This window comes from Erinaceus europaeus, chromosome 10 (genome assembly GCF_950295315.1).
Source record: "Erinaceus europaeus chromosome 10, mEriEur2.1, whole genome shotgun sequence".
NCBI lineage: Eukaryota > Metazoa > Chordata > Mammalia > Eulipotyphla > Erinaceidae > Erinaceus > Erinaceus europaeus.
In genome coordinates, this window is record NC_080171.1 from 13,010,259 (window position 1) to 13,034,258 (window position 24,000).

Below are 24,000 nucleotides of genomic sequence, written 5' to 3' on the forward strand. Positions count from 1 at the left end.
GTTCAGAATGGGATCCAGGGCCACCGCCCCTCTGCTGAAGAAGCCCTACCCACCTTGGCTCTTACTGCACTCGGCAGCACTCCTGTTGGTGCTGGGTCCCGGCCCACCCAGAACAGCTTTGCGTAGTTTTATAAGGTATAGAGCCTGTATTCAGTGTATTTGCCTGCAAAGTGAGGCTGAGAAACACAATACTTCGTTCACAGGGCTACTGTGCGGATTACAATAGAAGGCATGTACTAAGTGTTGACTGAAGGTTAAACTCCCAAACTTGTTACAGGATTCTCCAGATCACATGCAATGGTTAGCTGTGGATCAAAAATGTTTTCTGATTTGATATCTTACTGTGCTTCAAGACTTTGAATTAGATCCCAGCACCATTTTACCAGTGTAGCTAGGTGTCTGTCACCTGGCAGAAGGCCAAGGCAAGGGAAACGTGACCCTGCGATGACCCAAGGACGCAATTGTCATCAGAGAGAATTTTAGGGCTGAGCCCTCAGGAGTGGGGGTACTGGGAGGTCAAATGCTTGGGTGGGCGGTGGTAGTGCTCCTGTATGGTGAGGTTCCAGTTTTTCCCTAGGGTCGGCACAGGGGGGCACACTGCTCCCTAGGATGGGGGTGGGGGAGTCAGGCGCTCTCAGCCAAGGTCATAAGGGCAGGACACCATAGCGCTGACCCGGTCCGAGCGCCCGCGGTTTTCTTGGTCTGGGGTCCCAGGCGCCCACCCGCACAGAGCTGGTGAGCAAAGGCTGCAGGTGCCTCCGGGGCGCCTTGGTGGCGCGCTCGCAGCCCAGACCTTTCCAGCTCACCCCCCCAAGAGAAGCAGTTCTGAACCTCCGCGCAGGTGGTGCTGCGTGCCGCCCCCACCGCTGTCTCCGGGCACCTGGGTCCCCCGCGTCGGCGGGCAGCGGCCGAGGCCGGGGGCGCGTACCCGCGTGTGCCGGGAAGCCAGCCCTCCCTGCGGCCGCCGCAGCGCCAGCGCCCCCCTCCCGTGGCGCACAGCACACCGCCCGTCCCCGGGCGCGGAGGCGGCCCAACCCGCCGCGGAGCAGCCTCGCCTTCGCCTCCCGCGTTTCCTGCCGCGTCCCCCCCCCCCCCCGCCCCCGGCCGGGCTCCAGGGGCTGCCGTGCAGAGCCTCCCGGCGGGAGAGCGGCTCGGAGCGCGCACGGGGTGGGCGGAGGCGGCCCGGCTCTGGGCGGCCGCGCTGGAGAGAGCGCGCGGAGACGCCGGCCCCCCTCGCCGCGTTCGCTCGCTCGCTGGCTCCCCGCCTCCCGCGCGCCGCTCGCTCGTTCCCACCCCTTCCCGGCGTGATTGATCCGTCACGGGCGCCGCCGCCGCCGCCGCGGCCGTTCTGAGCCGAGCCGAGCCCGAGCCCGAGCCCGAGCCCGAGCCGGAGACGGAGCCGGAGCCGCGGCCGGGGCGGGCGCCATTGCGCGGGCGCCGCGGGGAGAGCTTGGCGCGGGGCGGCGGTTCGGGCCAGGCCATGCGGGCCGAGTGAGCCGGCGCCCGCAGCCCGCGGCGCGGCATGGCTTCCCCGCAGAGCTCCGGGCTGCCCGGGCCGCCGCCGCCGCCGCCACCGCCGCCGCCGCCCGCGCGCCTGCTGCTGCTCCTGCTGCTGCTCCTGCTGCTGCCGCTGGCGCCCGGGGCCTGGGGCTGGGCACGGGGCGCCCCCCGGCCGCCGCCCAGCAGCCCTCCACTCTCCATCATGGGCCTCATGCCGCTCACCAAGGAGGTGGCCAAGGGCAGCATCGGGCGCGGCGTGCTTCCCGCCGTGGAACTGGCCATCGAGCAGATCCGCAACGAGTCGCTCCTGCGCCCTTACTTCCTTGACCTGCGGCTCTATGACACCGAGGTGAGTGTCCGGTCGTCCGCGCCGTCGGAGCGGGGAGGGACTGTGCTGGGGAGGGGGTGTTGCACAGGGACGAGCACCGGACCTTTGCCAGAGCCCCGCTTGACCCGCCGCTGCCGGGCCAGGGCACCGCGCTGGGTGCTCGCCCGCCGGTTCCCGCCGTGCTTGCATGGCCCAGCTCTGCACAGACGAGCTGACAGTCCCCCCCATCTGTGGATGTGAACAAGTGTTCGGGGTGTGGGGTGGAAGGCCAGGGTCTCCTTTGGTCAAAGAAGGAATGGGAGACGGGCCTGCCGCGGTTGCCCGTGCCCAGGTCCCGCGGGTGGGCTGTGGAATGCGGGGCGGGAGGCACAGACGCCGCGCCTGCAGACGGGGCCCCCTAAGGCTGGGGGAGCCGCGGCGGCCTGTTCGGGGGCCCTCGGGAAAGCCAGGACGCGCTGTGAGGTCCGGAGGGACCGGGGACCCGAGGGGCCAGAGGGCGCGGCGGGGCTGGGCGCGTGGTGCGCGCCGGCGGCTGGGAGCCCGCACCGCACGGGCAGGCGCTGGGCGGCCGCTTCTGCGGCGTTGCTGCGCAGCTGTGCGGGGCGCTGCCGGTAGCCCGAGCGGTTTTGCGAGGAGACCCGCTCCCGGGGCCTCGTTAGTTGCGGGTGGAGCGGGACTTGCTCTGGACGCGCGCGGGGCCGGGGCCGGGGCCAGGGCCGGGGGTGGGGCCGGCCTGGCCGCTGCAGGCGCAGCTTCTCCGCGCGGGGACTTGGAGCGCAGCGGAGGGCCGGCCCTCCCGGCCTCCTCCGAGCCGGGCCGGAGCCACAGAGCCCGGGGCAGCCCGCTCCTCCCGGCCCCCGCGTCCAGCTGTCGGCCCGAGGGCGGGCGGGAGCCCCACGCGGACTAGACCCGCAGCCCGAGGGCCGGGGCGCGGCGAGGGGTCTTGCGGGAGCGGGCTGGGGCGCGGGGTCCGCGGGCTGAGTTTTTTCCGGACTGAGCGAGCTCCCTGGGAGCCCGGGCCGCAGTGTGCGCGGCGCGGCGCGGCGCGGCCTGCAGGGGGCAGTGACTCCCTGTGCTGTGCGGTTGGCGCCTCTTCCAGCAGGGCTGAGGCGCTTGGCTTGACCAGGGCTGCCTGGGGCTGCCTGGGGCGACTCCTCTCCAGCCCAGGCTCCTCCGTTTGGGAGGAGGGTCGCACTGCAAAGTTGATCACTGCAGCCTCCTGGGCATTCGCTTCCTTCTCTATAGGACCACCCCTCCCCCCTTTTTGGGGGGTTCCCGGAGAAGGAGCTGAAATCTCCACTGCACCTGACTGCCCACCTCCCCCTTCACTGATGAACCAGCCTGCTCTGCGCTGTAAATAAAAGGTGAAGAAAAGGGTGACAGTTGGTGGCGATGTAACCAACTCAGGCTGCTGTGGGCAGAGCAGAGCAGAGCAGAGCAGAGCAGAGCAGAGAGGCTCCCTTCCTAGGTGTGCAGTCATTTCCAGATGACATTCCGGTGGCCCTCATCTTTGTCCCAGGGTTCCAAGTTCCTCGGGCTACTTGTCTTGCACACATACATGGGGAAGGCAGTGCAGTTATCCGTGGGCATATCTTCTTGGCAAGGCTTCTCTGTTGCTTCCGTACACGTTCTCTTGGAAGAGAGACAGGAGCGCGGTTGGAGGGAGACAAAAACATTTGTAGAGAGGGTGACACCCCCCCCCCCATCACCAAATGCTGTCAGCCACCAAACGTTTTCATCATCAGTGTATTCCCTTCAAAAAGCTGCCCGGAGAAAGATTTCCTATTAGCTTGTTTAATGGCAGGAAAGGGGTGCTTAGTCTCAGGATGTGAACTGAAGCGCTTACATTTTTATGTTCCAAGTGTATTTTTGATGACTTTCCAAGTGAGAGGTCCCAAGTCAAGAGCATAAGGCAGCCAGAAAGCTCTTGCATCCATGGGCATGTGGAGGAAGCAAGGAGGAAGGCAGAAGACCCCCAGCCTGAGGCAAGCAGGGAGATACCACCAGCTGTGTGTGAATGCTAACAGAATCTGAGCTCTGGGCCTGGCGGGACCTGGATTCTAGTCAGACACCAGTTGTCTTCTCTCTGGGTGACCTTGAACTAGGAATTTTCATCTCTTTAAGCCTGGATTTCCACCTCTGAAAAAGTGGGGCTGTTCTGTGTACTCTGCAAGGTGGTGATGATGTGATGGCTAGGAGAGTTATTAGGCCAGAGTGGAACATGGCTTTGAGCTGTATGCTTAGCAGCCGGGGCTCTAGCTGACTTGCTGCAGGTTCTAAATAGATGATGCCGGTCTCCCCTCCCCCCCTCCCTTCTTCCCTCCCTCCTTTTCTTCCTTCCGTCCTTTCCTCTGGGGAGAGATTCAGAAGGAAGATACTGAACCTTTAGGTGTGGTAGAATGGTCACAGCTAAAATATTCTTGGTTTGTCTTGCCTTTGAAACCTCACAGGCAATGAGCTTATCACCAAAAAAAAGCAAATTCCAACTTAAAAGCAAATAAACATAGCTCTTTTCAACACGTAGCAAGATGTTTAGAAGATTATCCAAGTGATAGCATACTTAGTATTTTTTTTTCAAGTGACCTTTCCTTAACAATTTTATTTTATCTACCCAGTTTTTTTTTTTTTTTTTCTCAATCTCTGGCTTATGGTGGTGCTAGGGATTGATCTGGTGGCTTACCTGTAGAACAGACAACTTTTTCACTGAGCCAACGTTAGAATCAGTACAAGTTACTGCAGCAGAATGCACGGCAACCTGGGGTGGGGGGGTGTTTGAGTCCGCATTAGAGTGGTAGGGCCTGTTTTATTTCCATGGGTCATCCTGTGGATTGTGTAAATCCCTTGATCACTTTCTGGTTGCTGTGTCACTTATCTGTCGCTGTGAATGCAGGATGGATGTGGTGAGAGAATGGCTTCTGGCTGGCTCTGCTGACATGTGCTGTCAGTTAGAAACCAGAGAAGGAGTAGCCGGGACAGACTTTCTGTTTCAAAGAGATGGAGACAGACGTAGATGTAGCCTGGAATGTGTTACTCTGATCTTTGGGTCAGCCTTGCTCTCTGGATCTATCTGGGCTGACTCCTAAAATAATCAGAATAGTCAGACTAGTTGAAGCCCCACATAGTGCTGTGTGTGTTTGTAAGAAAGACCTTCCAGGGTCGGTGGTGGTAGTGCAGCAAGCAGGTTAAGCACACATGGTGCAAAGCACAAGGACTGGCATGAGGATCCCGATTCAAGCCTCCGACTTCCTACTTGCGGGGGTGGGGGGGGTCCTCACTCACTTCACAAGAGGTGAAGCAGGTCTGCAGGTGTCTATCTGTCTCTCCCCCTCTCTGTCTTTCCCTCCTCTCTTGATTTCTCTCAGTCCTCTCCAACAACAACTGTAACAACAATAACAATTAAAACAACAACAAGGGCAACAAAAATGGGAAAAGTGGCCTCCAGGAGCAGAGGATTTGTGGTGCAGGCACTAGGAATAACCGTGGAGGCAAGAAAGAAAGAAAGAAAGAAAGAGAGAGAAAGAAAGAATGGGACCTTCCAGCAAAGCCTCTGTTGGTCGGGGCGTCTTCTCTCTGGGGTTCTCTACTCCTCCAAATACTTCTGCATGCAATCCGAGGAGGATTTGAATATATGAAAACACAAACAGGACAACTGGAAGTACAAATACAAGTAAACATGAACGTGGCTAAGAAGCCCGGCTGGGATGGGCGTTACATTTTTTTTTTTTTAAACTGTCACCAGAAGGATCACTGGAAGTTTGGTGCCTGCACAACAAATTGACAGTGAAGAGTCACTGAGAGGGAGAGAATCACCTGTCACACTTCCTTACCATGTGTGAAACTTCCCCCTCCGCAGGTGGGGATGGGGTGGGGGGTGCAGGGACTTGGCACCCATCCTCCATCCTCGGGCACTGTGACATGTGCACTCCACCAGCTGCACACACCACCACCATCCGACCCTGGTGATTGCATTTTTTGAGTATGAAATTTGAGCTCTGAGCTTCCTGGCAGTCAAAGTGAAAAAGTGAACATGGTGGATTGGATCGTTTACACGCTTGACTGAAAGACTCTGAAGGGTGGTGTGAGGCAGCACACCCCATCACGTGCACGCTTGCTTTGCAAAGCCAAAATCCCCAGCACCACAAAGAAGCAATAGGCACAGTAAGTGCTGTGGTGGTTCCTCTTCTTTCTGTCTCAATCTCTCTCTGTCTTTCTCATAACTTAAAAAAAAAAAAAAAGATTGTTAGGAAGGATAGAATTGTGCGGTTATGATGAAGCCCTGGTATACCAAAAAAAAAAAAAAAAGACTTTGAGGAACACTGTATTTATTTATTTATTTATTTATTTATTTCTTATTTATTTATTTTTTGCTTGCCTCCAGGGTTATTGCTGGGACTTAGTCCTTGCACAACTCCACTGCCTCTGGCAGCCATCTTTTAATTTTTTTCCTAGAGAGTGAGAGACAGAGAGGTAGGGAAAAAGGAGAGACACTACAGCACTGCTCCACTGTTCATGAAGCTTCCGCTATGCGGGTGCTTCTTTGTGGTGGCAAGGCCTCGAACCCAGCTCCTTGTGCATGGTAATCTGTGCTCCCTACTTGGTGAGCCACCTCCCTGCTTTGTGAGCAGTGAACTTTCTTTTCTTCCTTCCTGCCTGCCTGCCTGCCTTCCTTTCTTTTTAAATTATTTATTTATTTATTCCCTTTTGCTGCCATTGTTGTTTCATTGTTGTACTTATTATTATGTTATAGTTATTGATGTCGTCATTGTTGGATAGGACAGAGAGAAATGGAGAGAGGAGGGGAAGACAGAGGGGGAGAGAAAGACAGACACCTGCAGACCTGCTTCGCCGCCTGTGAAGCGACTCCCCTGCAGGTGGGGAGCCGGGGGCTCGAACCAGGATCCCTACTCTGGTCCTTGCGCTTGGCGCCACCTGCAATTAACTTGCTGCACTACGGCCCAACTCCCTTTTTTTTTTTTTTTTTCTTCCCAGTTTTGTAGGAGATTCAGAACTGTTCTTTATGTGACAGTTCTTTTCTTTTGGTAGCGACATTAATAAAATAATAGTAACCATGTACTGAGTAAGCACATTATTTTGTTTTCAATTTCTTCTCTTAAAATTTTTATTTATAAAATGGAAATATTAACAAGACCATAGGATAAGAGGGGCACATTTCAACACATTTCCCACCACCAGGACTCCGTATCCCATTCCCTCCCCTGATAGCTTTCCTATTCTTTATCCCTCTCGTGCAAAAGGTGGGAGGGCTGGCTTCTGTAATTGCTTCTCTGCTGGACATGGGCATTGGCAGGGTGATCCATACTCCCAGCCTCTCTCTCTCTCTTTCCCTATTGGGGCAGGGGTTTGGGGTTGTGGGGCTCCAGGACACATCGGTGGGGTCATCTGCCCAGGGAAGTCAGGTTGGCATCATGGTAGTGAAGAGAGAAGAAAGTAGCTCCCTAATATGGGGAAAGTGTATAAATATTGTTAACTGTAAACCGCACTGATTTGATCTGGGGCCCATATTCAGCACAGTGTAACCTCTACATCCCTGTAGGTCTGAGCTCACATTCTGTGGTCATGGCTAGGAACATTCCAGGCTGCACTAATTTCAGGACTCATCTTTCTCAGGTAATAGGTAGAGTATGCTGTCCAACCTCCCTTCAGAGAATGGAACAGTCCCTACCATTGTTGATCCACACTGAGGGCCAGGTCCTATAGTGGCCCACAAAGGGGTCCATTAAAAACATTATGTTTAAACTTTTTTTACTTATTTATTATTGGATAGTGACAGAGAGAAATTAAGAACTGTGTGGGAGATAGAGAGGGAAAGAGACAAAGAAACACCTGTAGCCCTGCTTCACCACTAGTGACGCTTTCCTTCAGCAGGTGGGGACCAGGGGCTTGAACCTGGGTCCATGAGCACTGTAAATTTGTGTGCTTAACCAGATGTGCCACTGCCTGGCCCCGAGTTAATACATTTATGTTGGCATTTCTTATTTGATTAAAGTAATGTTCATTTTCAAATAATTGAAAGTTATACAGAAATATTGAGAAAAATAATAATTCCCTATAATCCACCTACACAAAGATAATTATATCTAGTAATTAGTATTATTCTGGCTGCCAATGTTTACTATTTTTCTTAGGGTCTTTCTCTAATTCTTCATGCTCCTTTATACTTTGTTTCATTCAGCTAGCATTTGATTAGGGATTTTTTCTCATTTCCTCAAAACATGTCTTTTGTAAAGATGATTTTTAGTGTCTGTATATTTTGAGAGCACCATAATTGCCTAATTGTTCCCCTCTTGTTAGACTTCTGTGTTTTCCCACTTGCTATGACTTTAAATAATTTTGTAGTAAACTTGGGAGGATTCAGGGAGCCAAAGAAACAATCCCAGTTGTGCATGTCTTCAGGAAGTCTGCTCCAATTTGAGGTTACTCATAGAGAAGTCAGAGGCGACATAGTTCTCAAACACACCCTTTCCTCAATGGCCCTGTCCTCTTCTTCACTGGACTTTCAGAAGGACCCACAGCACTGTTGGATTGAGACTGAAGAGGTATGAACAGGTGTTAGCAAAGCACCCCTTGCAGTTGCTGGTGTTTCAGAAAGGAGCAAAACCCAGCCCCGGGTTCGAGAGGCTGCTGGTGCAGAGGGAGAGAAGAGGGGGAAGCACACTTTTGTTCTTTTTCCTCTAAGAAAGTGATTGTGATGCTGGTGTAAAGTCCGTGAATATGCCAACTGCCAGCGAGTCATTCACTTAGAGAAAGCATGCCGTGGTAAGTGAGTTCTATCTCAGTCTAGAAAATGAACTCTTTTAGGATCAGGCTCGCTTTACTTCTTTGTAGTTGTAGCCCCAATGCACCACATGGCACATGGTCTCTAGCTCTTTTTAAACAAGCGTAGCTTTTATTTTCTTTGTTTATTTTTACTGGCAACTGGGGTTGGTGCAGCCACCCCCCCATTTTTTCCCCTCTCCTCCTCCTTTTTTTTTTTTTTTTTTGCCACCAGGGTTATCACTGGGCCTTGGTGCTTAAACTAAGAATCCACTGCTCCTGGCAGCCATTTTTTTTAAAAAAAATTATTTTCCTTTTTGTTGCCCTTGCTTTTTATTGGTGTTGTAGTTATTATTGTTGTTGATGTTGTCGTTGTTGGATAGGACAGAGAGAAATGGAGAGAGGAGGGGAAGACAGAGAGGGGGAGAGAAAGACAGACACCTGCAGACCTGCTTCACCGCCTGTGAAGCGACCCCTCTGCAGGTGGGGAGCCGGGGGCTCCAACAGGGATCCTCATGCAGGTCCTGTGCTTCGCGCCAAGTGTGCTTAACCCGCTGCGCTACGGCCGGACCCCCATGGCCATTTTTTTTTCATTTTATTGGATAGGACAGAGAGAAATTGAGAGTGGGAGGGGGAGGTAGGTAGAGGGGGAAAGAGACAAAGAGACACCTGCAGATCTGCTTTTTGTGGAGCGACCCCCGCCCCGCAGGTGGGGAGCCAAGGGCTCAAATTGGGATATTTGCGTGGGTCCTTGCACTTTGTACTATGTGTGCTTAACCTGGTGTGTCATTGCCTGGCCCCCTCTTATTTTTTCCCCTTTTATTGGATAGGATAGCGAGAAATTGAGAGGAGTGGGGTGGGTGGGAGATAGGGTGAGAGAGAGACACCTACAGCACTGCTTCACCATTCCAGAAGTTTCCCTCTGCAGGTGGAGACCAGGGGCTTAAATTGGAACTTTTTGCATAATAACGTGCGCTCTACCGGGTGTGGTACCATCTGGCCCCTGGTCCTCAGCTCTTAAAAAGTGTGCTGCATAGGACTCTTGTGGCAAGTGACAGAAACTCAGCTTAAGCTGCTTTATTATTATTTTTTTATTTATTCCCTTTTGTTGCCCTTGTTGTTTTCCTTGTTTTATTGTTGTTGTTATTGCTGTCGTTGTTGTTGGATAGGACAGAGAGAAATGGAGAGAGGAGGGGAAGACAGAGAGGGGGAGAGAAAGACAGACACCTGCAGACCTGCTTCACCACCTGTGAAGCGACTCCCCTGCAGGTGGGGATCCGGAGGCTCGAACCGGGATCCTTAAGGTGGTTTCGCTTTGCGCCACCAGTGCTTAACCCGCTGCACTACCACCCGGCTCTCTGAGCTGCTTTAATATGAGTGCAAACCACTGGGGTGTGCTGTATTCAGGTATGACGAAGCCTAGAGGTTCAGGTGACATTTTGAAACTATCTCCCTCTTTGTCTTTTGCTCCTTGTTTGGCTTTACCCTCTGGCCCTGTGTAGTGGCACAGATGGAGCTTAGCAGCTGCAGGTGTACACTCACAAACTCAGCTCCCATTGGCTTGAACTGGGTCATGTGCCTACCTCTGGCCCAATCAGATGACACCGCTAGGTCTGGGCCATCTGCTGGCTTTTGGAGAGAAGGGAAGACCAGGTGAACTTAACCAGCCACAGGAATACAGAGTGGAGAAGAGTTGGTCCCTTAAAGGATATCCGAGGCTGTGAGAGTGTGAGAGGTGTTTCCTGACAGTTTGGATGCTAGCTGTCCAGGAACGCACGCGTTTTGGGGAATGCTGAAATCAAGAAAGAAATGGTCACTGTCAGGGACGATAAGAAATAAGGGAAGATCAGATGTAGATCAAGAGAGGCCTTGTGTAGGAAGCAAGTCAAGATATGGACCTAGCAGAGTGAGTGTAATGCTGACACATAGCTCTGGGGACCTGGAGGCTGGATCCCAGGAAGGGTCTGTAAGAATGTGCTTACAGGCCCCCGACTTGTGCTGTCTTATCTGAGTGTGGGATCACTGGAGGGAATTGTGTGCTGATGGTGGGTATGGGAGGCCTTGGTTGCCCGTGTCAGGGTTGGACTTGGGCTTGGGGAGGTGATGTAGCTGAGGGCCTGCCTGCCGTGCATGTGTGAGACCCTGAGTTCGATCCCCAGCACCGCCTGATACCACTGAAGACAAAGCAAGTGGAACTTGTTAGAGCAGTGTTTTGGTCTCTCCTTTGTAGAAAGGTAAAATAAAAAGTGGGCTGGGGAGGTGACTTAATGGGAGAGAGCATGCTTGAAGCCCTGAGTTCAATCCCTGGTAGAAGAAAGAAAGAAAAGAAAGAAAGGGAAAGAAAGGGAAAGAAAGGGATAGGAAAGGGACAGGAAAGGGACAGGAAGGGAAGGAAAGAAAAGAAGGAAGGAAGGAAGGAAGGAAGGAAGGAAGGAAGGAAGGAAAGAAAAGGAAAAGTGGGCTATATTCTTGAGTTTCAAGGAGCGAAGAGAGATTTTGGAATCTGGAGGTGGCATGACTGTGGCTGGTAGGAATACAGAGGTTGGAGGAGCTAGGAAGGTTCTGTGGCAGATGCTGAGGTCTAAGCAGATTTTGAGAGGCAGCCCAGGCCAGTGTGGAGGAGGATGGGCAGTCCTGAGTGAGGCCAGGCAAAGGGAGGCCCACAGGATGGAGGGGGGGGGGTCACTGGCAGGCAAGACAGCCACTGGATTCAGCTGTCAGGGAGTGAAAGAACTCTCCTTGGGGATGAACCTGGGCACAAAATGGCAGACTCTTTGCTTGCAGTCCCCCTGGGTCCGTGCACCATTGACTGAGCTAGCACCTTGGCACCCACCCGAGGAGCCTGCCTTCTTATCCCTTCTTATACATTTCTTGTATGTGCTTAGTGACATTGGACAAGCCAGAGTGCCTCTGTTTCTGTGTGGGTGAAATAGGCTAACATATTAACTTCCATGCTGGGTGTGTGTAACAATGCAGGTCAAAGAGTCAACGCCTTCTTTCTAGAAGGTGAGTGCTCAGTGAACACTGGCCCTCACATCGTTACTGTTGCCACTACTCCTGTACCACGTGCGGGTAATGGTACAGACTGCACAGGGCTGTCCTAAGAAGTAAGTGAAATGGCCAGCAACTTCAAAACAGGATGCCAGTCAAAAACACTGTTATCTATGATCTTCTTTTCCTCTTCTTTTTTTAAAAAATATTTTTATTGTTTTTATTTATTTATTGGGTAGAGACAGCTGAAATTTGAGAAGAAGGGGGAGATATAGAGTCACCCGCAGCCCTGCTTCACCACTTGTGAAGATTTCCACCTGCAGGTGGGTAGTGGGAGCTTGAACCTGGATCCTTGCCCACTGTAACATATGTGCTCAACCAGGTGCACCACCGCTGCGCCCTCACTCTTAATTTCTTATGTTGCCTTGCCAGTAGGGATATCTGGAAAGAGGAGGACTGAACCTCAGGGCCTCAGGAATGAAAGTCTGTTTCATAATTGCTGTCTCTCTAGCCCACTGAGTTCATCTTGAAAGGCGTCTTCTACATGTCTTTGGCCTTGAGGAATCCACGGTCTAAACAGGTGGTCGAGACAGAAACAGTGACCAGGGGTGGAAGCCAAGCATCATCAAGTCAGCATCCCCTTCTGGAGACCCCTGCTCGGTCCTCCCCGTGACGTCTGGGATGAAATGTCAGTGACTTCTCATTGCTTACTGTTTGGGGCTATTTTGGTTCTAGAAAGGAGACAGCATCAAACAGCAGAAAGAGCTTACCCACTGAGCATCTGCGTTCACCGGCTCCCTTTTCTTGCCACTTACATAACGAGGGACGGCGAGGGCTGGTGAAATGCCTTCCTCGTGCCTTTCCAGGAACCAGCAGGTGTTATGGGTCACAGTGTTGAGCTTGTGAGTCCCAGGTGGGGTCGGCTCTGCTTGCTTGTGTCAAAGTCTAGTTTAGCTGCTGGGGCCGCAGGGAAGCCTCTGCGCCTCTCTGAGTTGCAGCACGGGTCGAGTCGAGGAGGCCTGCGTCATCATGAGCACAGGGCGGTCAGGTGCTGGCTGGGCTTGGATCACTTGTGCTCCCTCCAGGCTCTGTCTCAGGGCCAGCCACAGAGCAGGAGCCCGATAAATACTTATCGAACAAATAAACAGATCGAAGAGCCTGGAACCCAGAGCTCTGATTCTAAGAGGATAAATAGGTGTCCTTTTAACAAACTGAGGAAGTGCCTGAGATGCCAAGCCACAGAGATGAACTTCCTGCTCGGTCTTTTTTTAAATTTATTTAATTTCTTTATTTTTATTTATTTCATTTTATTTTTTAATGTAGTACCTAGGGATGAACCTAGGGCTTCTCATGTGTGACATCTCTTTTTAATTTTTTTTCTTTTTCTTTTCTTTTCTTTTCTTTTACCAGAGCACTGCTCAGGTTTGTTTTATGGTGGTGCGGGGGATTGAACCTGGGATTTTTGGAGCCTCAGGCATCAGAGTTTCTTTGCATCACCATTATACTACCTACCCCTGCCCTTTTAAATGTTTTTGTTATCTTTATTGATTGGATAGAGACAGCCAGAAGTCAAGAGGGAGAGAGAAAGACCTGCAACACTGCTTTACCATTCGCAAAGCTTTCCCACTTCAGGTGGGGACTAAGGGCTTGAACCTGTTCCCTTGCACATTGGAACATGTGCACTCAGTCAGGTCCACCACCACCCAGCCCATGTATGACATCTCTGAGCTGCTTTCCTGGCCCACTTAAAAAAAATTTATTTATAAAAAGGAAACATTGACAAAACCATAGGATAAGAGGGGTACAGCTTCACACAATTCCCACCATCAGAACTCTGTATCCCATCCCCTCCCCTGATAGCTTTCCTATTCTTACCCCTCTGGGAGTATGGACCCAAGGTCATTGTGGGATGCAGAAGGTGGAAGGTCTGGCTTCTGTAATTGCTTCCCTGCTGAACATGGGCATTGACAGGTCGATCCATCCTCCCAGCCTGTCTCTCTCTTTTCCCTAGTGGGGAAGGGCTCTGGGGAAGCTTAGCTCCAGGACACATTGGTGGGGTTGTCTGTCCAGGGAAGTCTGGTCGGCATCCTGCTAGCATCTGGAACCTGGTGGTTGACAAGAGAGTTAACATACAAAGCCAAACAAATTGTTGACCAGTCATGGATCTCAGGGCTGAATTAGTGCAGATGAAGAGTTGGGGGTCCTCCATTTTGTAGATAGCTAATAGGCATATTTTAGTTATATTCCAAAGGGCTTGTGGCTATACTAGTTTTTTTTTTTTTCTTTTTTCTTTTTGCCCCTGAGCCTGAAATCTGATATCCCAGTGGATCCAAGTTATTGTCATGGCTGGGAAAAGGACCAGGAAGCTGGATCAGGGAAGAGAGTAGCTCCCTAGTATGGGTAAGGGGTATAAATATTGTTGGCTGTAAACCCCATCAACTTGATGTGATCTGGGGCCCATATTCAGCTTAGGAGCCGGTGTGACCTCTGCATCCCTGTAGATCTGAGCTCACATTCTGTGGTCATGAGTAGGAACGTTCCAGGCTGCCCCAATATCAGGACCCATCTTCCTCAGGTGTAGCCTAGAGTATGTTGTCCATCCTCCCTTCGGAGGATGCACCATTTTCTACCATTGTTGATCTGGCAAGGTCCTATAGGGGCCCACAAAGGGGTCTATTTTGTTGTTCCTGATAGAAATGACCGGTAACAATGGAGAGAAGGATTTATTGGAGGTTTATCCTGGCCCAGTTTTTATCATATCAAACGAGAGAGAGGGAACAAGAATATCACTATTTCACCACTCATGAAATGCCATTGGTGCTGTCCATGGTGCTAACAATATGGCTTCAGGGCCAAACCCAGGGCCTGAACCATGGTAGGCATGTGCTTTTCCAGCTGAGCCGTTTCCCTCCCCCGTTTTGCTCTGCAGTGCTTAGAGTGTGGGACTGTAGTTGTGGGGCCCAAAGGGTATTTGTTGGATGTTCCAGTCGGAGGTTATGTGTTAAGCTGGCATCAGTCTCCTGTCCCCTGGCAAACACAGCTTCTTCCAAAGTACAGCAGGATCTAGAAATGATTTCCAGTGACTGAGATGAACTGTGGCTTTTTAGGAGATGCGTTTTTGGAACAGTGCTCCAACCAGCAGCTGGTAGGCAGAGGATTTGTGCTCTGATAGCCCACTGCCACCTCCAGGGACTGTGAGAGCCCCAACAGAAGCTGGGCTGGGACTCCATTCCAGGAGAATGAAGTCATCAGCCTGCAGAGCCAGGTGGTCTTGGGCAGGGCTGGGCATAGTGTTCGTACAGGGTGCCCTGGAATCACCTGAACAGCAAGACTTGTTCCAGGTGCTCTGTGCAGAGCTGGAAACATTTCCTTTTGTTTTGCCTCCACGGTTATTGCTGGGGCTTGGTGCCAGCACTACAAATCCACTGCTCCTGGACGCCACCCCCCCCCCACTTTATTGGATAGGACAGAGAGAAATCGAGAGAGGAGGGGGAGATAGCGAGGGAGAGGGAAAGATAGACACCTGCAGACCTGCTTCACTGCCCATGAAGTGACTCCTCTGCAGATGGGGAGCTGGGGCCTTGATCTGGATTCTTATGTGGGTCCTTGAACTTCGTACTCTGTGCTTTTAACCAGGTGGTCCACCAGCCAGCCCCCACATTTCCTCTTTGTCTTGCCCCCATCAGGATTGATTCAGGAATCAGGGAAGCACAGTCTGGAGGTACCTGCCTCCCTAATCTGGGTCTAGTTTGGGTCCCAAAATGGAGAACAAGTTTATTAGAACTATGTGAACAAGTAAGAGCAAATTATTATGTGAACTAGCATCTGAGAGCCTGAGAATTCTTGCTTGAGTCAGGAGAACATAGTGACATGCTCTGATACTGCCAATTTTTTTCTTCTCTTTTTTAACTTTCTGAGTCTTGGAAGGGTGCAGTGTCATTGTCATGGAGAAAATTAGTGGTATATCCAAAGTGCCAAGTAAATGGACTCATCTGTCTTCATCAGTGCCCACACGCCACAGCTGCTGGCGGCAGCAGACCCCTTCTCCTGCCATTTGGCAAGGACGCCATGAGTCACCACCAGCCACAGAAGGACCTTGTGGAGTGATGCCTTGTTGCTGTGCTCGTGGCACGGGGTCTGGAGGTGGCAGAGAGAAGAGGGTGTTTTCACAAATTTGGACCTTGGTCTAGAGTTGTCTTCCCTGCCTTGACCCCGCAGCAAAGGAAAACTTGACTGCACTGGGCTTGGGCTTGAACCTGGGTTGAGCACATGGCAAAGAGTCACTATTCGAGTGAGCCATTTGGCTCAGCCTATAAACCAAAATTTTTTTTAAAAAAATACTCCAAACTCTTTAAAATTCTTTTTACTATCTTTATTAGCTAGATACAACCAGAAATTGAGAGGGAAGGGGGTGACAGAGAAGGAGAGAGACACCTGCAATACCACTTCACCACTCTTGAATCTTTCCGCCTGCAGGTGGGGACTGGGGGCTTGAACCTGGGTCCTTGTGCATTGTAACGTGTGCTCAACCACTACCTGGCCCCTAAATCAGTTTCTTTCTTTTTTTTTTTTTTTGGTAAACTCCCAGGATTTAGGTAGGAGCTTGAAATTACTGAGTACTTTGCAGGCTCTGGGGCTGGCATGTAGAGCTGAGGACCGAGGAGCCTCAGGCATGGACTCCGTGTTTGCATAACCATTATGCTGTCTGCCCCACCCACTTACCATGCATGCCAGCGGGTCAAAGGCTACGGGGGGGGGGGGGGGGGGGGGGCGTCAACATGGGTTCTTGTTTCAGCAGGGGACCGGATGTTTGAAGTGTGCAGAGAAGCTCTGTGGTCAGTGTCTGGGCTTCTCACAATGGGCCACTCAGTGAAGTGGTTGTTTCTAGGGCCTGTCTACTATTAGGGAGATCTCGGGGCACCCAGAGCCCAGGGGTGAGGTCTCCTAGTCCTTTGTACTGAGCTTTTGGCTTGGGTGAAGCCCTGTAGCTCTGTGCTGTCGATTCTGGCTGTTGCCCACTGCTCCTGTCTGTGAAGTGGGCCAGCTCCCAGGGCACGACGGGCATCTGCTGTCTGTTTTGAGCCTGCTGGGTCCTGGTGGTGCCTGAGTGAGAGGCTGCAGCCTCTCGGGCATGTTCATGAGAGAGTGGGGGCCTCTGGACAGGAGCACCGGGCAGCAGGGTCCTGGCATGTGTCCTGCTCAGCAAATGTGTTTTTCATGAGTGATGCCCAACACCATCTAACACAACCATTCTGGACAAAGCCGCAACAGAGCCTCTAAACAGAGGAAGAGATGTCAGTAGACATCTGTGAGGGGCAGCTTGCTCCACTGTGGGTGACTTTGGAGGCAAGAAAGAAATGTTGCCCATTAGCCTCCTGAAATAGGCCTTTCAGCTCAAGGGAGAGAGCAGTGCAGTAGAGAGAGCCCAGGGTTTGACCCACATGTGGATGCCCTGGAAGGAATTATTTCACTTCTCTGCACCTTGATTACATATATATATATATGCCGCTAGGGTTATCGCTGGGGCTCGGTGCCTGCACTACGAAGCCACTGCTCTTGGTGGCCAGTTTTTCCATTGCGTTGCCGTTGTTGTTGTTATTATTGTTACTGTTGTTATTGCTATTGTTGTTACCAGAAAGGACAGTGAGTAATCGGGAGAGGAGGGGAAGAGAAAGGTAGACACCTGTAGACCTGCTTCACTGCTGTGGGGAGCCAGGGGCTCGAACTGGGATTCGTAGGTGTGTCCTTGCGCTTCGTGCCATGTGTGCTTAACCCGCTGTGTTACCACCCAGCCCTCAGTTTTATCTTTTATGGGAAGGGGACAAACATGTCTGCCCTGCTTCTCCATGGAGTTGTGAAATAACAGAGAGAGAGAGAGAGAGGAGAGAGAGAAGAGAGGGAGGGAAGGGAGGAGGGAGGAAAAAGAACTAGATTAAAGCAAAAGACCTTTAAAAAGTTGCAAAAAGGGGGGCCGGGTGGTGTTGCACCTGGCTGAGCGCACGTGTTACAATGTGCAAGGACCTGGGTTCGAGCCCCGCCCCCCTCCTGCAGGGGGAAAGCTTTGCGAGTGGTGAAGCAGGGCTGCAGGTGTCTCTCTGTCTCTCTCCCTCTCTGTCACCCTCTCCCTCTCGATTTCTGGCTGCCTCTCTATCCAATCAATGGTAGCTAATAAAATGAATTTAAAAAATGTTGCAGAAAGGGCCTGGGTGGCGGCTCAGTCAGTTGAGCGAATGAATATGTCCCAGTCCACAAGGCTCCAGGTCCAGCCCCTGTACCTCCCCTACAAGGGGAAGCTTCACGAGTGGTGAGGCGGGGCTGCGGGTGTCTCTCTGTCTCTCTCTCTCTATCTCCCCTTAAATCTCAGTTTCTCTCCATCTTTATCCAATAAATTAATAAAGAAATTTAAAAAAGAAACTTGAAAAAAAAAGTTGTGAAGACATAGAAATAGGACATATGCCTGAAACTAAACACACAGAATAATTAATTCTGGGTTGTTTTCTCAGGGCCACTGGCTGTTTCCAATAACGTCTTTGTCACATGGTGAATTCATTCAGCCTCCTAGTGCAGGGGATTGAGTCCATCACACCTCGGGAGAAAAGTTTGACAGGAGGCTGAGGGCTTGTGACCCAGCAGGCTGTCTTGTGGAAATATCTAGACCTGGAGGTACTTACTGCACCTTCATCTCAACTAGTAGAGGGCTTCAGAAGCCAGCTCTCTTGTCTTGACTTGTAGTAGACCTAAGATCGTCCACAACCAAACTACTGAATAAAAGTCCCAAGGCAGAAGCATGGGGGTGTAAGAGTTAATGAGGTCTGTCTAAATTTGGGATGTGAGCCAACAGTGGGATCCAGATTTGAAATCATGGGGTGTTGGGAACTGGGGCAGAAACTGAACATCAGGTGCTGGGTGGTGCGACACCTAGTGGAGTGCACACCTCATCACCATGCCTGGGGAGGCTTCACGAGTGGTGGAACAGTGCTACAGGTGTCTTTCTTTCTCTCTTGTCTCTTTCTATTTTTCTCACCTGCTGTGAGAACAGGTGCTAGAAACTTTAGAGCCATGCAAGCACCAGGCTCCAGGGATAAGCCTCATGAAATAAAAATCAAAACAAGTGGACCGGGTGGTAGCGCACCTGGTTAAGTGCACGGATTACCATGCGCTAGGACCCAGGTTCAGGCCTCCCATCTCTCCACCTGCAGGGGGAAACTTCACCAGTGGTGAAGCAGTGCTGCAGATGTCTTTCTATCTCCCCCCAACTCTCAATTTATCTCTGTTCTATCAAATAGAATAAAGTTAAAAATCATTTTAAAAAAAGTCAAAACAAAACTAAGTCTAGGAGGTGTGTGCACAAGAACCCAGGCCCCAGCCCCAGCCCTCGCCTGCAGAGGGAAGCTTCATGAGTGGTGGATCACTGTTGCAAGTGTCTTTTTCTCTCTCCCACTTTCCTTTCTCCCTGCCTCTGTCTTGTGCAGGTACCGAGCTTCAGTGACAATTTTGGTGGCAAAGTCAAAGTAAACAAATGCAAAAAAACCAAACCAAACCCACAAACTGGCACAGCAGCTTGAATGATGCGGTGCCCAGATGGGAGTGTCTAGAGCAGCAGCTGAGGTGCCCATGTGTCAGCAGTATTTCTATTTTCCAGAAAGTACTTCGGCTTGCCCTAACAGATGTACAAGTATTTAGCTGAGACCTTAGAGTTCTGGACAAGGCAGTCTGCAAACGACAGGTCTGGCTTGAGAATTTTGCCAGGGGGTGACGGGTGGGGATGCCCAGCCTCCCCACAGCTGCCGATAAAATGTGCCAGTCAGGGTTCTGTGGATGTTGGGATTGAGACCATATGATGGACTGTGGCCTCCCCATCCCCCATTCATGGTCCTTGCCAGTCTGTGGTCCTGGCAGCCACCGATGGCAGCCTTCTGGGTACCATGGTGCGGAATGTGAGCTGAAATGGCCTTGTGGGGCTGTCACTCTGTACCCGGCATTATGTTGGGTGCTTCCACCTGTGTGCCTAGGAGGCAAGGTGCAGGAGAAAGACCGTGATCCTTCACATTGGGAAAGTCTGAGGTAGGAATTCAGTCCTGCTGGAAGAAGTAGATAGGTTACTTCCTTTGGGCATGAGCTTGTCTGATGGGTGCATTGGACAGCAGGCTCCAGCTTTGTTTAGCGGACTAGATATGAGAAAACTGTGCACAGATGTGCTGGTGGGGGCGGGGGCTGGACACGGCATACCTGGGGGAGTGAACAGTTTGCCATGAGTGAGGACCCGGGCTTGAGTCCCTTTCCATCGCTTTGGGGGTACCACTTACATGGGAGGCTTCACGAGCAGTGACTCTTTTACTGATAGAGACAGAGCGAAATAGAGAGAGGAGGTAAAGATAGAGAGGGAGAGAGACAGACAGACATATGCAGCACGGCTCCACCTCTCATGAAGCTTCTCTCCTGCAGGTGAGAATCCGGGGGCTTGAACCTGGGCCCCTGGGCATGGTGATGTGTGCGCTTTACCAGCTGCACCACTGCCAGCTCCTTTCTTGAGGATGAATGAATGAAAAACTGGATTGGGAAGGCTGCTCAGTGATTCTGTACTTGAGCTAGACCTTGAGTTCATCCCCTGGACTATAGTGAAGGAATAAGTCTTTGACAGAAGGGCTGGGAGGCAGACACTCATGATGGGAGATAAAGAGAAAAACTATGCATGTGACAACAGCCTTATCAATCGTTATTTATCCCAATACTGTGATTTAATAAAATGCATCAGGAAATCTAGATGCAGGGAGGTGGGTATAACTGGAAATAGGTCCAGCTCCTATCTGGCTCTGGCTCAGGGAACATTCTAGAAGTTCTTTTCTTTCATTTATTTACTTATTTATTTATATGTTTTTTTAAATTTATTTATGAGAAAGATAGGAGGAGAGACAAAGAACCAGACAGCACTCTGGCACAGGGCTTGAACTCGGGGCCTCATGCTTGAGAGTCCAAAGCTTTATCACTGCGCCACCTCCCAGACCACTATTTGTTTATAAAATAAAAATAAAAAATATTGACAAGACCATAAGATAAGAGGGGTACAGTTCCACACAATTCCCACCACCAGAGTTCTGTATCCCCTCCCTTGCCTTGATAGCTTTCCTATTCTTTATCCCTCTAGGAGTATGGACCCAAGGTCATTATGGTGTGCAGAAGGTGGAAGGTCTGGCTTCTGTAATTGCTTCCCCACTGAACGTGGGTGTTGGCAGGCCGATCCATACACCCAGCCTGTCTCTCTCTTTCCTTAGTGGGGTGGGGCTCTGGGGAGATGGGGCTCCAGGACACATTGGTGGGGTCGTCTGCCCAGGGAAGTCAGGTTGGTATCATGGTAGCATCTGGAAGCTGGTGGCTGAAAAAGAGTTAACATATAAAGCAGAACAGATTGTTGACTAATCATGAACCTAAAAGCAAGAATATAACAGTTGAGATTTGGGGTCTCTGTTTTGGAAAAAGCTAGTAGGTCTGTTATAGGTATATTCCAAGGGGCCCATGACATTAGTAGTTTTTGCCTAAGCCTGACATCTAATATGCAGGTGGGCTAAAAGTATTGTCTGGAGAGATGGTGTCAGAGTCAGAAATAGGACTAGAAAGCTGCATCAGCGAAGAGAGTATCTCCCAAATATGGGGAAAGTATATAAATATTGTTAACTATAAAGTGCATCAATCTGATCTGGGGCCCATATTCAGTGCAGGAGCCTGTGGAACCTCTGCATCCCTGTAGGTCTGAGGTGGCATTCTGTGGTTATAGCTAGGAATGTTCTAGGCTGCACCCATTGCTGGACCCATCTTCCTCAGGTGATAGGTAGAGGATTTTGGTCCAACCTCCCTTCAGAAAATGGAACAGCCCCTACCATTGTTGATCCACATTGAGGGCAAGGTCCTGTAGAGGCCAATAAAGACGCCCATTGTGTTGTTCCTGATGGAGATGACCAGTATCAGTGGTCAGAGGGATCTGTTAGAGGTCAAGGCCCATCATGTCTGTGTGGGGACCCCAGGACTCCCTGACTAGGGCCCTGGGAGATGAGATGGCCTATACTTTTCAGAGATAATTTCTATAGTTCTTTAAAAGCCCCTTTCTTACAAGTTTTGACACGACCTGGGAGCAGCAGCGCTATTGTTTAGAGGACGCTGCGTCTTCTGGAGAGAAAGAAATGCGATTCTGACTCTCCCCCTCTGGGGTTTACAGTTGTTAGAACATGTCCTGAGTGCAGGGAAAGAGATTGCCCTTGGGACCTCCTTAGAAGTCGGGGCCCAGAAAGTAGGAGATGTATGTATGTGTTTGTGGAGATCTGGGCTAATGCTGGAGTCCTGCCCTCAGGGACTGGGCCTGGCCAAGACATGTCTGTAAGTGACAACTGAATGCAGCTCATTGGTAAGAACTGTGACCTTCAACTCTGTTTGGGCCCTGACACAGTTTGTGTGAATGTCCCGGGAGTGGTGGCCTAGGACTACTTCCTGTCACAGGGCAAAACCTGGGCTTCCTTCTCTGGAGACCCTGGGCCTGTCCTCGTGGTATCACACTTCTTCTTCTAGCGTTTGCCCTTCTTCCGTAGCCAGTCAACAGCGTCAGGTTGAAAGCTGTCAGGAGCTGCTTGTTGCTGGCTTTGAAAGTGACTGGGATCCATGTGGATTCAGTTGGCTAGGAAGGATCGTCAGTTTCCCCAATGAATGGGTACTCACGGGATGCACCATGAGAAGGTCGATCCAATGCATCCCTCACACTGGTATCGTGTGACAGCGATGAAGTTGACCTCTGGGTCTGACTTGGGGGGTGGGCTCCAGGGAGACTCAGTGGTGCAGATACTGCCCGGCATGTGTGTTAAAAGCTCTGGGACAGTCATTTCACTTCTCTGCTCCTTAGTTTGCTTGTACCAGAGCACTGCTGAGCTTTGGTTTATGGTGGTGCTAGGCATTGAACCTGGGCCTCTGGTGCCTCAGGCATGAAAGTCTCTTTCATGTCAGCAACTGTACCACAAACTATGAAACCCCCAATGAGATAACTAAAAAATAATGAAACAAAAGGCAAACAGGCTCTAGATTATCTCAAGAATTATCTTAATTATCTTAATCTCTAGATTATCTGTAAGAATCTACAATCCCCAACAGGCTGAGAGTATGGATCGACCTGTCAACGCCCATGTTCAACAGGGAAGCAGTTACAGAAGCCAGACCTTCCACCTTCTGTACCACATAATGACCCCAGGTCCATACCCCCAGAGGGTTAAAGAATAGGAAAGAATAGGGAGTTGGGCGGTAGCGCAGCAGGTTAAGCGCACGTGGCCCAAAGCACAAGGACCGACGTAAGGATCCTGGTTCAAGCCCCTGGCTCCCCACCTGCAAGGGGAGTCGCTTCACAGGCAGTGAAGCAGGTCTGCAGGTGTCTCTCTGTCTCTCTTCCTCTCTATCTCCCCTTCTCTCTCAGTTTGTCTCTGTCTCTATCCAATAACAAATAATAATAATAATAAAAAGAATAGGAAAGAATAGGATAAGCTCCCAGTGGAGAGGGTAGAACGTGGGACTCTTGTCCCTCTCCTCTTTGAACGTCCAAGACTTGACCTCTTTTGTGTCCCAGTCTGGCAAAGTGACATATAACTGGTTTTCTGTTTAGCTCTTATGATGACCTTAGTAGCTATTAGTTCAACAGTTAAGCAACAGGAGTCACAGACTTTGTACAGTTCTGGATTTGACTCTTTCCTCCAGACACATCATCAGTAGCAAGCTGGGGAGGGAGGAATTCTTCCACTGTGTGATGGGGAGGCCGAGGTCATTACCAGAAACAGGCTCTAAACATCACACGGCAGACAAGTGACTGATGGGGCGGGCGGTAGCACAGCGGGTTAAGCGCACACAGCATAAAGCGCAAGGATCAACATAAGGATCCCGGTTTGAGCCCCCCGCTTGGCTCCTCACCTGCAGGGTGGTTACTTCACTAGCAGACAAGCAGCTGATGTCAGACATCTATACAGAACTGGTACAGATCTATACAAGAGGCAAAAATAACCCGATCAAAAACTGGGTCAAGGGAGCCAGGTAGTGGTGTACCCAGTTAGGCACACACATTACCAAGTGCAAGGACCTGAGTTTGAGCCCCCGCTCCCTACCTGCAGGGGGTCTGCTTCAATTGTAGTGAAGCAGATCTGCAGGTTTCTATCTTTCTCTCCCTCTACTTCTCCATCCTCTTTCAGGTTCTCTCTGTCCTATTCAATAAAACTAGAAAGAAAAATAAATAAAAAATGGGTGCCATCGGGGCTGGGTGGTGGTGCACCACCACCCTGGTTGAGCGCATGAGTTACAATGTCCAAGACTCAGGTTCAAACCCCCAGTCCCCACTTGCAGGGTTTGGGGTCTGGGAGGGCTTCCTGGATGAGGTGACCTGTGAACTG

At 51.1% G+C, this 24,000-nt stretch overlaps 1 protein-coding gene across 1 annotated transcript in view; it reads left to right on the forward strand.

Moving 5' to 3' along the window:
• The first annotated feature begins 1,348 nt into the window (after positions 1–1,348).
• The window catches only part of GABBR2 (gamma-aminobutyric acid type B receptor subunit 2), a 521,049-nt gene continuing 498,397 nt past the window's right edge, over positions 1,349–24,000 (forward strand). The window contains exon 1 of the mRNA XM_016189321.2: positions 1,349–1,849. Coding sequence (XP_016044807.2) covers positions 1,523–1,849 — 327 coding nt within the window. The 5' untranslated portion in view covers positions 1,349–1,522. The remainder of the gene's footprint in view (positions 1,850–24,000) is intronic.